Here is a 17,591-nt window from a genome sequence, read left to right on the forward strand (position 1 = left end):
ATGAATTATCAATACAGCCAACTGCAAATTTCATTTGGAATTACCGTGAATTGGCACATCAGTGCATTTGAATAGATCATGCATAACCTAGATTATTGTTAGAGCGAATCCCTTGTAGGCTGTTATATAACTTCAGTAAACTACATGGCCCTGAGTCACTGAAAACACTTGATCTAGTGATTCCTCAGGTGTGTCAGGTAATAGAGTCTCTATGGCTAAAGTAGATTGTGGTGTTCTGTGGCACCTTGTGCCAAATAGCTCAAGACAAAGTGCTCAGGAAATAAGTTAGACCTGCCTAGCAGGCTAACAACTATGTGCTGCCTAGCGGAAAACAAAAAACAAAATCTGCCGTTCTTTGGCAAATGTCTGGGATGTCACTTACTGGTCTCTGACTTCACTAAGGGGTCCAGGAAAGGGAAAGATCCTGTGTGATGACAGCACTTGAAGACAGAAGGGAAAAGAAAGATTGCCCAGGCAAAAACTTTTGACACTTCTTTCTGCCCTGGGAAATGCATATGGTGGCATTGTTAGCTCGATGAAATGGTCCATCCTATTTGCTAATTATAAGGGTGTGTGTTAGCACCTTTAAAATATATTTATCTCTCAGAATGCAGGAATCTCAAAGTTTATAGAACAGGTCTGTTCATGAAAAATGGACCATTTAGTGACAGTTCATGTACTGAATCTAATTTGCCCTTTGTTGCCTGCAGTGCATTTCTCTAGTAAAAACTTTAAGGCAAAACGGAACTATACCTTTCGAATGTTTTGTTAAACAAATTTGAGCACCTATTGTAAAAGAAAACAAAAATAATCTTGGTGATTATTTGACCTTTCAGTCAAATCACTTAAGCAGGAAATAGCTGAGCCTGTCATGTTTGCTGCCTCGTATGCATATGGCCCATATGGTGGGTCAGAAAGACATGGAGACAGAGAGCCCAGTAGTTTCCACCGGTTAGATACATTCTTTGTCTTCTTCAAATTACCTTAACATAGCTGATTTTATATTCAAGGTAGTTGCTTTAGACTTTATCTTTGTGTTTCCGTTACTTACACTTCTCTATAGACAACTTCAGTCCCATGATTCCTATTAAATCTCAGAGATTTCGGTTAAAGCATCATATGATCCTGGAAATTCAAATAGTAAAAGAGCCGGTTACTCCTCAGTGATGGCTATGAATTCTTTAGCAGTCAGGATAGTCGCTGAAATAGATCAGAAAGAGGAAGGAAACTCCAATCTCATTTAATTTCCTTCTTTGCTAATGTTGTTATCCCCCAAAGTTGCCAATACCAAAAACCTCATAGGCTGGTCTGGTTCTTTCATTCTGTTCCTGAATTGGACACGTCAGAAGCCAGGATCCACAGCCAAGCACCACTACACTTAGTTGCATACATTTAGACTGTCATTTTATGTACACCTAGCACATTCGGTGCTACCACATTCCACATGCTGAATTGCTCTCCTTTGAAGGATGTCATCTAGAGATTGTCTGAAGATTTCTTACGACATCAGTCGTTACACTTTGTGTATCTGCAAGTATGTCAGCAAACAATAAACAACAATCTTCTTTGCTTCAAGTGTGTTAAATTGGCATGTGGGCTTCCTTGAAGCCCTGAATAGGATGAGAGCTCTGTGGACAAGCAGTGTATGCCGGTCCTTCTCGCTAAGACTCAGCGGCCAACTGTGCAATGAAACTAGGTCAGAAAAGCAGCCAAGAGCCATAGCAAGTGGTAAACCCAGTTGTTTATCCCAAGATCATTCAGCAGCAGGTTCCCAGTTCCATCAGAATAATTGATTTTCCCATAAATGTGTATCTCTGCTTTGTATGGAGCTAAGGCATTGAAGCAGTGTAGCCTCTAAGCGTTTGAAATGCACGGGAAACCAATATAAAGATTTCAATATTGTAAATGTAGGACCCAGAAGAGGTGCAATTGCTTGAAAAAGATTTCAAAGACAATCTTAAGCATTATCGAATTTCTGGAACTAAACACTACTTTTTATTAGTCTATCATATTTATAGCTTTATGTGCGCCTAGGAAAAATTAATTATTAATTATATGAATAGTATATAGGATAAAGAGGAGAGGATCTAGTTACACTGATTTTCTGAAATTAACATTGAAGATTTTCATGGCCCACGCATTTTCCCCAATCAGAATTCCTAAATTACTATCTTAACTCAGACTACCATAACAGAATACCACAGACTGAGTGGCTTAAGCAACAGACATTTGTTTTCTCACAGTTCTGGAGGCTAGAAGTCCAAGATCAAGGGGCCAGTATGGTCAGATTCTGGTGAGGCCTTTTTTGTACCTTGCATATGGCCACCTTCTTGCTGTGTGCTCTCGTGACCTTTCCTGGGTACATGCCTATAGAGAAAGAGATAGCTCTCTCTTCCTCTTCTTATAAAGATATCGGTCCTGTTGAATTAGGACTCCACCCCTATGCCCTCATTTAACCTTAATTATCTCCAATAAGCCCAGTCCCAAGATACGGTCACCTTGGGAGTTAGGGCTTCAATGTACAAATTTTGGGGGGATATAATTCAGTCCGAGGCCACTACATTTGCAACAATCAAGTTTCTTTCAGTACGGATGTTTTTAATACCATTTCCCTAGAGATACCAATAAATGTTTCCTAAATGAAACTCATATGAATGCATCAGATTAATATCTAAGGTCTCTAAATGGTCTTTTAATATGCTAAAATCGTTACAGGGTTCTTTAATCACTGTTACTACCCCTGACACAAACTCCTTACCTAAAGGAATATATGTACAAAGCTTTTATTATTTTCTCTTAAGGAACCTATTTTTTAAAGTTACCCACTGCCCAGTTGAACAGTCAAGGTTCAGTCATAATCAGCCGTAACAGAAGTAGCAGTATGAGTCTGCCTTGTTATTATCGAGGATGTACTTCTAAGCAAACATGACTGCAAAACAAATTTCTGTAAAGTCATCTTACATAAAATAGTATACTTCTACATAAAATAGTATGTAATATACCAGAAGGGAGAGGAAAAAGCCCTAAGTCTCAGTGAAGCACTTGGCGACAGGAAATGGGGTTATGGTCCTGGCCAGCCCCGTGGCCTACTGGGGTAAGTGCTCAAGGCTTGTTCTGGCACTTGCTGTTGGGAGGTGTTCTCCTAGCAGTTTTCTAGGCTAGTTCTTCTTCCTCCAACGCATGAGAATTTCCTTGAGGTCTAGCAGTCTCTTGGCTGCACATTCACAAATCCAAAAAGAGACACATGCAAGGTGATGGATATGTTAGGTAACTAGGTGGGAGGAATCCCATGTGTATGTGTAGCGAATCATTACCATGTATACTTGAACTGTCTCACAATTTGGTTTGTCAGTTATACCTCAGTAAAGCTGAAAAATACAAATTCCATCAACCCATGCCTTTTCTAAATCAAAGACAGCATATTACAGGTGCGGGACTTAGTGATATCAGACAGGAGTCCCCACCTATTACAGAGGGTATCCTAAGCAGGAAACTGCTTTTGCCCTGCAACTTTTTGTTTTATAAAGTTAATTTCCAACTTGGCTCATTTCCTTTGTCTCCAATCCCAAGGATGATCTTTCTTTGAAAAAAGAGCTTGTGAGTTGGGTCCTTGTTCAGCTTTGTGAAACCTCAGCTCATACAGGCCCAGTGCGTAATAAGCACTCAATGTTGTTTTCTCAATGTATCACCCTCAAACAATAGGAGCATGAGAGTCCCTTGTGTGGAAAGAAGTGCTGGAGGAAGCACAGAATTTGAGCAGCTTCGATGGGGTGTGAAACAACTAAAAGACCCAGCAGGTGGTCCCAGCATCAGGAGGGAAAAGAGGATCCTTCTTTCTTAGATCCACCACGTATTGATGCGTGACATTGAGCGGTGTCCTTAATTCCTCTGGGCTTCAGTTTCCTTACCTGTAAAGTAGGATTAAATAATACCTCGCTCACATTTAGTCTATGCAATTTGCCTAACATATATTATTTTTCTTCATTTCCCCCTCCTCTCCGGTGAATATTTGAGTGAATTGGGCATCGTTTAAGACATTCTGTAATACAGTATGATGGTATATACGTGATATATAATATATGTAATATATAATAGTATGTTCAATACATATTATAGAATCCATTCTCTGTTTTCCAGTAATCTGTGATCTATAGAATGTCCAATAAACAATTAGTATCTATTCTTTTTATTGCCTTGTATAATGCAGACAACTTGAAAAACACCTAGAGCCCTGCCTGTATGTGACCAAGCTCCACGAGTGCCCAAAGCAAAGCAGTGACATTTTTTGGCCTTTCAGAACCGGCACGATGTAATGTTTATATTACTCCGGCTGGCATGGGAATTTTTTCTTTAACTTGAAAGAGAACTCTGAATTAAACGGGAAAGATGCACAGTAAGAAATTCGCTCCTGGATTCTGAAGAGCCTCTGTTTCAGTAAATTAATACACCGTGTACACAAAAAGAAGGCATTTTAATGTTCCAGTGAGTATCTGTGCCTTAGAATAACTAGTGGGAATCCTCTCCCTCAGGCATCAGAGCTTGTGAGCACCACACGGTCACTTATGCTTCCTGGAGTCCCAGTCTCCCTGGACAAGCCACAGAGGATGTGGGATCCACGTGCTGCCCCTGGTGGCTCAGAGACACAGACACGTGTGATTCCACCAAATGCTACACCCTGTCTTTATACCAGAGCCTGTTGTCCGTTTGGCTGGATATTTAAATCAAGAAATCTACATCCCTCAAGGCTGGATGTAAGGCTTGAACTAGCATCCCAGAGAAAAAAGGTCAGCACTTTGATACACAGCTCCCTCAAAATGGAATTTTAATGAGCAGAAGCAAAACCTGATCTCCTTGCTCAGAAAGCAGATGTCTTTGTTCTTTTCATGTTTTAACATTTCACCAGCTCAACATCTCTCCTTTTATTCTGGTAACTCTCCTCTAAGAACTGAAGAGAGGCCGTCTGTGCCTCTGCACTGTTTTCTCACCTAAGATGTTTAGATTTATGTCTTTTAGGAAACTCTTAGGAGAGGTGTTTCGAGGCGCCAAGGTTTATTGTTAAGGAATTCCTCTTTAGTGGGAAAATAATCAGGTGTGGCCAAATTAATCTAGCTTGGTATTGCGATTGGGGGAACATGTGGCTTTTGATACATGATAATGATATGAACCCATGCTACCCCTCATGTTATTGACTCACGGTGGTGGGGAAGGGGCAAAGGAAGAGACACAGGAGCCAGAAGGCTCGAGAAGATTCCTGAGAGCTAAATCAAATCCCAGACCTTTGATACATGCTTTTATCCACTTTGAGAAAATATACTTGACTTAGATTCCTACTTCTAAAAATAAAGCTTTTGTTTCTGCACAGTGCTTGATTGTTAAAACGCAGATTGCAAAGACAAAATTTGGGAAACGTTTTCTTCCCCATAAACAGATACATGTGGGCACTTCTGGACATCGTCCCAGGTTCCTTGAGGTTGCCGGGAGTCCACATGTGTGTGCGTGAGCAGTATAGCCTCAGCTCCTGAGTGCAATCAGAGGGCAATATGGCATTTTAATGAGCTCTATCAAAGTGTTATTGTATCCAAAGGCCAAAAAATTTAAGAAACATTTTTGTCTTTCTAACTCTCTTATCTGCTGCCAAAACAGAGTGGTAAGATAGGTATTGAAGCCCTGTCCTCACTCTTCAGGCCAGGCTGCTTTTTTGTGCTTGGCTTATTCACTCAGTTTCTTTCATGATGATGGAGGCTTGGTTCCAGACGAGACTCCCCTGTTTCCAATGCTAACCCACTGCTCAGACAGCTGAAGGAGTTATTTCATGCCGCCTCTCCTTATTAACTGCAGAGATGTTTTCATAGTTATAAAATACTCTTACCTAATGGCTTGCAAGCATGGTGCTGAAATACACGTTCTGTTCTTGCGCTAACAGAATTATGCCATAACAATGAAAAACCCTGGGTTCGGAGAGAAAGTTGAGTGTGTCAGAGACTGTACTCTATCATGGATGGGTATTTTCTGCCTAGTCTAAGCCCGAATTAGAAGAACATCACAGACGCACGGTGCTTTGGATGTGGAGCACATGCATGCATTTAAATCACGTGTATCTTACTTTTTTACTGATGTAATTGTGAAATATGTTCCTTTTGCATTCATAATTAGGGGGTGGAACAGATGGTGAAGGCTTAGTTTAAAATAATCTGTCATTAAAATAACCTAGCCTACTGGTAATTCTTCACTCTAACTGGAGTGAGGTCATAGGAAAAGAGTTTGGGGTGATTTTTTTTTCTCTTCTGCGTTGGAATGTAGAAGAAAGAACCACTGATCTCAGAGTAGTTATACACATGAGAATTACCCCTATAAGGGCAAGGTGGTAAGATTTCACCCTGCGGGATTTGGCTGTTGTGGAATATGCAAAAAAAAAAGAGAGAGAGAGAGAGAGACAAAACTGCTTTGACAAATATAAATCCATTTAGCACAAGGCATTGAACATTAGTATACCTTCAATCATGAAGCTGTGGTTAGTTTCATACCCTGTAAGGAAATAACCTCATCATTTGACAATACTGTTAGAGACCCTCAGCTTTTGGGGTTAAAAAACTGTGCCTTTTACTTTATATGTTACACTGATGTCAGGGGATATAAATTATAATTACAGGCATTATTATTCAGAGATGCTGTAGCTCCTGACTTCGGTATCCAAGCTTCCCTCCTGCATGTGTACCTCATAGACTTACCAGGATGTGACAAAGGAAATCTCCTATCAGCCCTGTCAGGATGGCTAAGAACTGGTTTTAGTAATAAGAAAACTGTCTTGATAAATCAGATACTAGCATGCCTTTAAAATGTCTGTTTTACTGTTTCTTCTAAGATTTTGTTCTCCATCTGCTTTGAGGGAAGCAGATAGATTTCAGCACGGCTTTATAATAAATCTTCTCAAGGAGGGACTAGCATTAACATTTGTGTAGGTTCTTTTTCATCTTAATCCAACCTTAGTTAATAATCAGAAAATTCTACATAGTGAGTAAGAAGATGTAATTAACCCTTTGACCTCAGAATCTTAATTGGCGCCTGTTGAAAACAGTGGGCAGTTTTAAAAAAAAAAAAATTAAAAAGTAGCCTGCAGTGATTGAAAAAGCTTGAAATGCAGTAGCTTTCTTGATTCAAAATTTTGACAAATTCCACAGAACTTTAAGATGAATCACATTTGGCTCCCAAGATGAACTGAATGTTTCCTTCTTCCTGTCACCTATTAAAACTGAGACAAACACATTTAGAACAGTATTGATGCTACTCTTAAAACTTTCCTAAGCAGCAGAGTACAGCTAACTGTGAACAGGGATGACCCTTAACCAGAAAGCAATGGCCGTGCAAAGAGCCACCTTGCCAATCTGCCACACACCTGGTTTCGTATCCCATTTCCTTATTTGAAAGGTAATCAAACCTGAGTTTTGGACCTTCATCTCACACTATAGCTATAACTGACTGACATGATAAATACAAAGGTAAAAAAGATGGCTAACTACCCAATTTGTGTGTGTGTGTGTGTGTGTGTGTGTGTGTGTTTACCTCTCTGATGACAAACAGCTAATCTGACTAGTTGTGTTCTTCCCACACCAAATTGGCTGTTATTTTTAATTGAATTGACTGGATGCTTTGTTTCATGTAGACATAGACTCATTTTAATCTCACCAGGAAATTGGAACATGTGTCGGAGCCTCTGCCTTGCCAAACAAAACTGGCCAGTTCTTAGATCGCTGCTGCTTAATAGCATCAGATGTTCAGCCTCCAGAATTTTTGTTTCCTTGCTAGGGTGCCCAAAAACCCTCTACTATTTTAGTAAATGCATGAGATATGAACCCAATGTTACAAAATCACGATCCCTTTCAGTAATAAAGTGAAGGTTGTCTGTGGATGGCACATGACCTGCACTAGATGTTTTGGAGAACAGCAAAAGAATCTAGGCTAACTCTGAGTTTCCAAACGTCAGGAGATATCGCAGACTATGTTAGACATCTGTGGCATCAGAATCTTCAAATACTCTAATAGCTTCATAAACAGGACTCGTGCAGAAAATAATTTCCGGGGCGCCTGGGTGGCTCAGTCGGTTGAGCGTCCAACTTCAGCTCAGGTCACGATCTCACGGTTCGTGAGTTCGAGCCCCGCGTCAGGCTCTGGGCTGATGGCTCAGAGCCTGGAGCTTGCTTCCGATTCTGTGTCTCCCTCTCTCTCTGCCCCTCCCCCATTCATGCTCTGTCTCTCTCTCTGTCTCAAAAATAAGTAAACATTAAAAAAATTTTAAAAAAAAGAAAAGAAAACAGTTTCCATCTTTCTTAGTCATTCTAGCATATGTGATCTAAGGGAAAGAGCATTGAGCGTGGAAGTGAACTGGGTTTACTAAGTCTTGGCTGAGCAGTTGTTTGATGTTGGCCAGATAAAGATGAATAAGACATCACCCCACTGTTGAGAAACCCAGTCTCCTTGGGACTTGAATAAGCCAACCAGGACCATACAACGTCATGAATACTTTAACCACACTATCGGCGTGCAGCAGATTTAATGCTAGGTTTGCCACTGGATGACTGTATGATCTTGTCCGGCCACTTAACCTTTTCTGTGCCTCGGCTTTCCAACTTGTACAATGAGGGTTTAGAGAACAGGAGGTTGTCTCTGTGCTAGTTCCATCAGTCCTTTCTTCTCTCAGTCAGCCTTGCAACTGTCATGTGCATGCATAAGAAGTTCTCCTGCGTCTCTCTCTCTCTCTCTGTCTTTCTATTCTGACATCAGCACTTTAAGGTTTGAGAAGATGGGTTCACACAACTCTCTATAACTGTATGCCAGGGCATGGCCATTGGGTTGAGTGGAAAACCTGTCAAGGCCCTGTTCTCCATGGGAGGCTTAAAGGGGGAGGACTAATCTTCATGAGTCATCCTCAGAAGACCTCTTGTGTGAGGTAAAGACATTTTGATGAGATCTTTCCCAAATTTCCACAAAGGAAACTTCTTTCCCTTTGCACTGGTTCAAAGCAAGATTACACAGTGCCACACAGCAAACTTGAAAGGTTGGATCTCACGAGGCTCTGGAGGGGGTGACAGTTTTGTCAAAGGGAAGGAGTCCACTAAGTATTTTGTTCCCTGTCCCTTAGCTGATTCCAGGAGAAATATTACAGAGCAAGGTGACAAGGTAACCTCTAGTGGAAGTGACTTGTAAACTCTCTTGTCATCCTACCTCCTACCTATCTTCTAACGGTGGGATTCTGTCATCTGAACAAATCTTTCAAAATGAAGTGACGATTTTTAAGTCATAAGCTGCATCTTAGTGTGGTTCAACTTCACAAACGCTGTGACCATTTCTTTCCATTGACTTACACATATTAGCTACATAACCTTTGTTGTGAGTGGGGGCAGTATTGTTATTAAGTCCAACTGTCAAAGTTCAAATCCTAACTCCATCACTAACTAGGGCAGACATGTCACCTGCCTTTGCAAAGCCTCAATTTCCTTGTGTATAAAATGTAGATAATAATATAATTACCTCAAATGATACTTGTGAAAATTCAAAGAGATAATACATGCAAACTGCTTAGCACATGTTGCTTAATAAATGGACGGTATCCTGACCAAAAGCTTGCCTGTCATGTAATTTGTAATGTAATCATGTAATGTGACTTTTGAAATGTTTTCAGAACCCACCTAGTCAGAGGAGGAGGTTGGACACTACCCACGGTCTCTGACCATTGGGACTCTGAAAACGGATCAGGAAACCTGGAGTCCAGATGTCACACACATACACACACACGTGTGTGCACGCGCCCACACACACGTTCACATAGACATACACACATTTAATACATATATAAATATATATGTATTTCATATAGACATTTGGAGCTCAAAAAAGAGTTCAGTATTTTAGGAAACTGAAACTATTGCTGAGATATGAGATGATCCATTTCTCTACCAGAATTTTATATGCTTCTTCCACCTTTCTCTATTTCAAAATTACGCCATTAATTTAGTGTTGCCACATACCTTGATCTCAGAGTGGGTTTCCTGTCTTTCCCAATTCTCAGCCTTTGTAAAAAACCACGAATCGTGGAAACTTCTTTTTCTGTGCAAGCATCGCTTGCACAGCCTACCTGGGTTAGAGATAAATAAAGGGAAACAAAAGACCTAAGGGGGGGCGGAAGGTATACAATGCACTTGGATCGCAAGCATTTGAAACAAATGTGTTCGCTGTTTGAGTGCTGGATTGCAGTTGGAGTCCATGACGATTTACACCACTCGTCACACTGACAATGCAACCTCCCTTTGGAAAGTGGGCGAAGGTTCCAGAAGCTACAGATGATGTAGAGCATCCTTCTCTCCCCACTCCCCTCCTTTTGTTTCCATTTCAGGAGTTGTAATAGAAACCAGGTCTATCACAATAAAACTTGAATATAGAGTTTTGAAGAAAAAAAAGGATTACAGTTTGTAAGGTTTCAGCCTATAATCATTCACCCATAATGTATTGACTTTTTCTATTTGTTCTACCACAATAGGCGCTGAGAGTGAGAAGGGCATAATCCTTTATTAATTAGCAAATTATTGATGTCCACAGTAGTTCCAGTGGTGATTTTACTTGTTCTTCATATGGAGATCCTTTTTTCTCTTGTTTCATTACAATTTCCATTCCTGTTCAGCTATTTAATGGAGAATCTGACTGATTTAATCTCTTAAACTACTGAATCCACAAAATAAAAATAAAAATGAAGGCAACAGCTCATAAAATCAGCACGACCTGATTTTGTACACGAATATGATGTATCTTGGTCAAAATGACAGAGACATAAGGAAGTCCTTGAAATAAAGGAAAGCTTGTGGTCTTAATTTAGGCCTTTAGTTTGTTCACGTACAGGGCCCTAGTAGAAGATCTTAGGACTTCGGTTAAAAAGGAAGAAAAACATGGTTTTAAATTCAGTGTATGTTGCTTTGTATCAGATGCCCTATTCATTAAACCTCCGGCATATGTTTATTAACTTAATTATATATTTATTTTTTCCTGCAGTCCCTGGATGGCTTTGTATTTGCACTAAATCAAGAAGGAAAATTTTTGTACATTTCTGAAACCGTCTCCATCTACCTAGGCCTCTCACAAGTAAGTAAAACAATTTAGATTCTCGACAGAGATTGTGAAGCCTCCTTCGGTCTTGTGCTTTTCCTTCTTCAAGGGGTATTCTGTTTGGCATGAATTATCACATGTATTCTTTAATGGCTCTGCCTGACTCTTCTTGCAAAGTCGGTGAGAAAATTCTGTCAGTTCGAAACGTTCGGAATAAACTTGTACTCAAAAACTTTAGTTCCCCCCCTCCCCGCCCCCCCCAAGGATCATTATTAATTTATTGAGAACAAATGAAGTTTCTTCCCTCAGTTGTTTTGAACTTTGAAACCTCTGTGCCCGGTAGGAGAGGGACACACTAATAGTGCTTCCCTTGTGTCCTATTACTGGATGTTTATGGAGTACCCTGCATTATCCTGGGAGCTGACACAATGACAGGAGTCATTTGGAGTCAAGAAATGCTGAAAGAGACCATTAAAATGTGTTGCAGGGAGGGTCCCAGCAAGGATCTGTTTTGCTGCCTTTGCAAATGCTTCCTAACGCTGAAAGGCAATTTCATAAAATAAGATAGCCTTTCGTTATGTGCACTTTAATTACTCGTACGTGTCTGTCAGAGGTTGAAAACAAAGAAGATGGAGGCAGCTGAGGTAAGGGACAAAATCCTAGATGTCCGTTCTTGATATTCCCCTGGAACACAAAAATTTTACTTCCGTTGGATTCCAGGACATAGGTTGCATCTACGGAATGCCAAAATCCCCTGAAGAAAAGTTGGCGATTCCACTAATTATCCAGATGTTTTTTTTTCCTCTCGTAAAAGTGCCGAACATCTGGATACTTGTGCCCATACAGGTGATTGGCTGAGTTTGACCCTTTTCATCTGGTGATTTGGCATGAGGAAAACACAGCCTCGGTGGGAGGGATTTTGTGTGTATGTGATGATCTGCCAAGTTGGATAATCTACTTCTCATTCAGTTGCCCCTTGGAGCTAAAGATGGAGATAAGATTTGTCTCTCTCCTCTTAAGCAAGACCCACCCCAGACTCATTGCTTCCGCAAGTTGGCACTGCTCTAAGGAGGCACCCAGCACGGCTGGAACATTTTGGCTGTTAGTGAGTTTGCTGGGTAATAGCTAAATTGAGAAAGACACTGGGAAATAATAAAGAAAGATATTTGGCATTTGAGGAGGTTTGGAGGAGGGGGAGGGATGCTGCCAAATGTGATTATTTACTGTTGAGAATCCAAGCAAGGGTCCATTAACTCTTCCTTGAAGAACATGCGAAGCTATTGGCTATAGTTTATAGAGTAATTCTATTTTATGTGGGTTTCAGCAAACCAAATGATAGAAACTGGGCTATTGTTAACTCACTGTTAGCATTCTTGCATCTTATTGAAATCTCTGGTTTTGTAATAGCCTTTAATAGACTCTAAGCCTCATCTTAATCTGTTTAGGACCTAGTTTTGAGAATCTTCAGTTTTGAAACGGGTGTGCCCACTATGTGAGTATCTTACAGGACTGGAAACACCACTGTTTGTTGTTCTGTGATGCCCATATTCATCTGTTTTATGCACAGTATCCAACAAAGTTTAATAAGCCAGTGAAGAAGAAGGATGAATAATTAGTTTAAGCAGGTAAATGCTAATTAGGGAACTCCTGAAAAGCATCCATTATATACTAGCTCAAAACACATTTTACAGCCCTGGTTAGTGGTGTAATCCAAATTCTGTCAAGGCAACTGCATTTTCTGTAATTGAGATGTGTATGTTTGCTTTGCATAACAGATGGCTCTGTATGCTTAGACTGATAGCTAGGAAAATAATAATTGCATTATTCTGGCCAAAAGAATATTAGCTCTTGGGTTTTGGCCATTTCAGTCAGTCCTCCTGCCAGCACAGCATATGCACATATATGGATTGGATTTTCAAGGAAATTGATGCATCTGGAATAGTGTGGCCATCTGAAATATCATCTGTTCAAGAAAGATTTGGCTTTAACCCTGTGCTGGGTTCTCCTTAAAAGCAGTATATTTCACTGCTTTTCTACTGTAACATTAAGTCAATCTTTTCTTAAAATCTGAAACAAATAATTGAGGTTTCTGCAGAGTAAAGCAGCTGTGTAGACGTTTTGCAGCAGGTGGCACGTTCTGTCCGGTCATTCCCTGCTTCTTTTATGGGATGGGTTTTACAGTGTGGATCAGTAGTCAGCAAGTCAGCATCTTGACTTAACCAGGGGCAGACGCCAACCCCAACGTGCTGTACCCTCAGTGGTAGATGGGTTCATTGTCGCCAGCAATGGTGGAGACTATGAGGTACAAGACAGAGGTCTTCAGTTGGAGGCACTGTGCAAGTGAAATGGTGAAGGGTACATCACGAGAAGGTGACGTTTGCAAATGCCGATGTAGGTGTTAACATTGAAAACTAAAGTTTAAAAACACTTCTGGATTAATGTGAAAATAATCTGCTAAGAACATGGCCTGTTTTTAAAAATTAATTCTCCAACTTTGGGAAGGAATTTCCAACCCAGTAAATGTTGTGTTCTCAGTCCCAATAGGGTACTTGAGACTTAACCCTTTCCAACTTTCTTCAGTGACTTCTTGAAGTTGCCGGGTCACGGGGTACTCATGGGGGACATACGATGCACAATGTACTCACAGTTATTCGGTTAAGTAAATACTTAATTTTTTACACATGAGCGCACACACACGTAGACACACACAAACACGCCCATAATTGAATGCTAACCAAATGTGCTATTTGTAACCTACAACTTTGGCTCAGAAGTTATCCCATGAAATTCTAGACAGAGATAAGGAGTCTGTGAAATTATGGCCCCTCCGTTTCTTTTTAAATAGTTTCATTAAATAAAGGCGATGTATGGCTGTATCACCAAAGATGTACCCAGTCAAACTGTTAAGGAATATTGTGAGCATGCCAGTTCGTTAGAGCTTAGTTATGCCTACATTTGTAGCTCTCAAAATATCCCTTCCTCAGTTTTATATTCCTTCAACATGTAAATAAATATGGTGCCTTTAAAGTGGCTTATGTCCAGGAAAGAATTAAGATTTTATTTTGACTTATGAGAAAATTAAGTAGAGAGACTTGTCCTGAGCTCTGTTGTATAGCATGAATATAGAGACAATCAGAGTGGGTTTTTCCTCTATACTCTGTTGAGTGAAACAGCTCCTGGCTTCCAGCGTGTATGTGTGGCAGTTATTCTCTGTAAAGTCCTTTCATGTTATCGTGATGGCAGGAATGAAGGGATCCGTGATGACGTTCAGACCAATTCAGCAGCCCTTTTGACTCTGCCAGCGATATATATTTAAAGCAACATTCAAGGTGTGCTTTCAGGTTGTAGAAATATGCACTGTTGGAGTGCCAGGGTGGTTCAGTGAGTTAAGCATCCAACTCTTTATTTTGGCTCAGGTCGTGGTCTCACCATTCGTGAGTTCAAGCCTGCTTGGGATTCTCTCTCTTCCTCTCTCTCTGCTCCCCTCCATGCTTGCTTTCTCTCTCTCTCAAAATAAGTAAATAAACATTAAAAAAAGAAATAGAGGTGCCAGGGTGGCTCAGTCAGTTAAGTGTCTAACTCTTGATCTAGGCTCAGGTCATGATCTCACAGTTCGTGAGTTTGAGCCCTGCATCGAGCTTTGCACTGTCATTGCAGAACCTGCTTGAGATTCTCTCTCTCCCTCTCTTTCTGTCTCTCTGCATCTCATGCTGTCTCTCCATCTCGGAATAAATAAACTTTAAAAAAAATTAAATAAAATAAAAAGAAACATGCACTGTTGACTTACTTCCCTAGATAAAGATGATTCCTAGTTACTCACCATGAAGCCCTATCTTAAAAAAAAAAGAGCCCCAAATATCATTAATGAGTTTGGTTTGCATGAGATTTAAATGCCTTCTTATACCTGGCAGATAGCCTTCAGAGCTGCTAAAGACAGCTCTAATCCATAGGTATAATGGAATAGGCATAAGTGAAAATGAAGAAAGAAAACAAAGTGTATTCCCTAACACTGAAAATGTAATAATAATACATAGCCTGATTTTATGAAATCTCTTCCGGTATGCCTGGGGCTTAATTGTCAACGGATCCAAAAGAGACTTAATACGATAAATTGTAAAAAATGCTTGTTTGATATAGGACCTAAAACTTGGAGAAATATTCATTTGTTGGCTTATGTCCTCCTCTTTCCACAAAGAAAATAGCTTATATAAATGTATATAATAAAAAAAAAAGACAATGGCTAAACAGAGCTAAGGTATAAGGAAAAAGAAAAGACAAAAATAAGTCATTTGTTACCACATAGTAGGAGCACACAATAGAGTCTCTAAGAGGGTTATAAGTGATCTGATAAAGCTTCAAATTTATCTGTGAGCTTCCTGGTAACCAAAGCAAAAAAAGGAAATACAGCCATTCATCAAAAAATAAGGAAACATCACTTTTTATGGAAAGCAAAGTTTTTCTGGGACTGCAGTATAAGAATAAATCTCAAATACGATCTCCATGGCGGCTAATATGTGGATTATGACATGTTGATTTGCTTCCATTGGAGTTCACATCCAGAGCAAGGCTGTGTGGATCATATAACAAACATGAACAAACATATTTCAAATTTCATGAGCAGACAGAGGACTCTTCCCACCCCCTCAGGTGGTGTGCCAGAGATCATTTTGAGAGTGATTTTCTGATATCCAGGTCTTATAATAGCATTGACTAATTTGATGTTTTATGTGCTTTTATAAATCAGCTTTCCCTCACCCAAACAAAAATCCTGCATTTACTCTTAAATACTGATGAGAACTTTAACATTATAGTTGCCAGGGGCAGAGGACATGGGTCCCAGTTAACCAGAGGATAAAAATGGACTTACATTTTTTAAGAACATTTTTCTTTGAAAGTGGGGTGAGAGATGATGATTCTGATGCACACCCGTGCCAGCAAAATGTTTTCAATTTAGCATAGAGTCTTATTTAAAATAAAGTGGGATCTAGAACACACTGGGAGATGAACAGATTTTTTACCCCGTGATATCATTAGAAAATACCCTACAACCAGCTAATCACTCTCTTGAGATGCCTCCTAATTCCACCCCCCGACCCCACCTGCCTCCAGTGCCCAGCTTGCCTGAGTCACTTCTCCTCATCACATCCCCATCCTGGTGGAAGATCCCTCCTTGCTGTCATAAGCCAGAGAGAAGAGAGCCACAGACAAGCTTACAAAACTGGCTTGTTCCAAGGCAGCTTGCAGAAAGGGGCAGGGTGGTCGCAGAAAGAAGGGCTAATAGAGGTGAGGGTGAAAAGGGGGAAATGATTGTTTTACGTTTCGTCTTTTTTTTTTTAAAGCCATGCGGATATATTTATCACAAACTCCTTTTCCCCATCCTGTTGTTCATCTCCATATTTTAGGTTTCTCTGCATTTGTTATATAGAATGGCAAATAAAATTACAGCGACAGCACACAAGTACAAGGTCAAATAAATGACAGAGCTCAGTCTATTTGTGAAGCTATTCTGAAAGGGAACCATGGTGCCAAATGTGGTTTATTTGAATAATAAAGAAGAATTAGATTCCCCTGATAACTTGGCCGAGGGCCAATAAATCACTGGAGGTTAAAGACGCGTTGCAACTGCCATGTCTTTCTTTTGCTTTTGGAAAGTGCACCCTCAACTCTTCCGTTCTACATTTTTTCAATGCAAATCGAGTTGAGGTTAGTATGTGGTTAATATCCTCATTTCCATGCTTGTAAAAGATATATATATATTGCTTTAGAGGGGGGGAATAAAGTAGACATTAGCTTTCCTTACAAGTTACTACTCTTGTTTGGCATCATCACATAGATATCTGGATCTAAAGACCAAAAAAAAAGGTATTAGTTCAACACAGCACAGGGCTTTTAATAATGGGGCTATGTGGTAGCATTTTTTCGGTTGGCGTTCTAAATTTAGGCAACACTGAGATAACTCCTTGAATAAATGAGTATACGTAGCCCGCCAAATATTGCTTTGTGGCCCCTGTCTTAAAAATCTTGCTAGTAGACATACCTTAACTTGAAGAAAAAAAAAAGAAAGAGAAAGAAAAATGTGTAATTTTCCGCAGCTTGTATGTTTTTTTCCCCCCCAGCAAGTCTGCATTTTTCTCCTGTACTAATCATAAAAAGTTCATCACTTCTTGGTGTAACAAAGAAAAATGCCCTTTTGAATGAGGAAGCTCTGAGGGTTTAGAGACTATTGAGAAAATATAAGTATCAAAATAATTCAGAAACAGTACAAGGCACAGTGGCACATTATCAATTTACAACATTTAAATTGATAAATGCTTGGTGGTGAAGGCCTACAAGGGCACTTTGAAAAGCAAATAGCGACCTGGTGAAGAAATTGATTTTTCCCCCCCGAAAATGACTGCATGATGCATCATTTGACTGCATGCTGTCCGAGTGCTTGACAGAGATAATCTCAGCAATCCCACGGGTGACCTTATCGTTCTCACCAGGGCAACTTTGTCTAC

At 40.0% G+C, this 17,591-nt stretch overlaps 1 protein-coding gene across 2 annotated transcripts in view; it reads left to right on the forward strand.

Moving 5' to 3' along the window:
* Nucleotides 1-17,591, forward strand: part of NPAS3 (neuronal PAS domain protein 3) — an 849,973-nt gene that overhangs the window by 600,992 nt on the left and 231,390 nt on the right. For both annotated transcript variants that reach the window (XM_047074637.1, XM_047074638.1), the window contains one exon: nt 11,038-11,127. In XM_047074637.1, coding sequence (XP_046930593.1) covers nt 11,038-11,127 — 90 coding nt within the window. The remainder of the gene's footprint in view (nt 1-11,037; nt 11,128-17,591) is intronic.

Source organism: Lynx rufus, unplaced genomic scaffold, assembly GCF_022079265.1.
Source record: "Lynx rufus isolate CCGP_SWC_20201006 ecotype Redwood Valley unplaced genomic scaffold, mLynRuf1.p SCAF_13, whole genome shotgun sequence".
Classification (NCBI taxonomy): domain Eukaryota; kingdom Metazoa; phylum Chordata; class Mammalia; order Carnivora; family Felidae; genus Lynx; species Lynx rufus.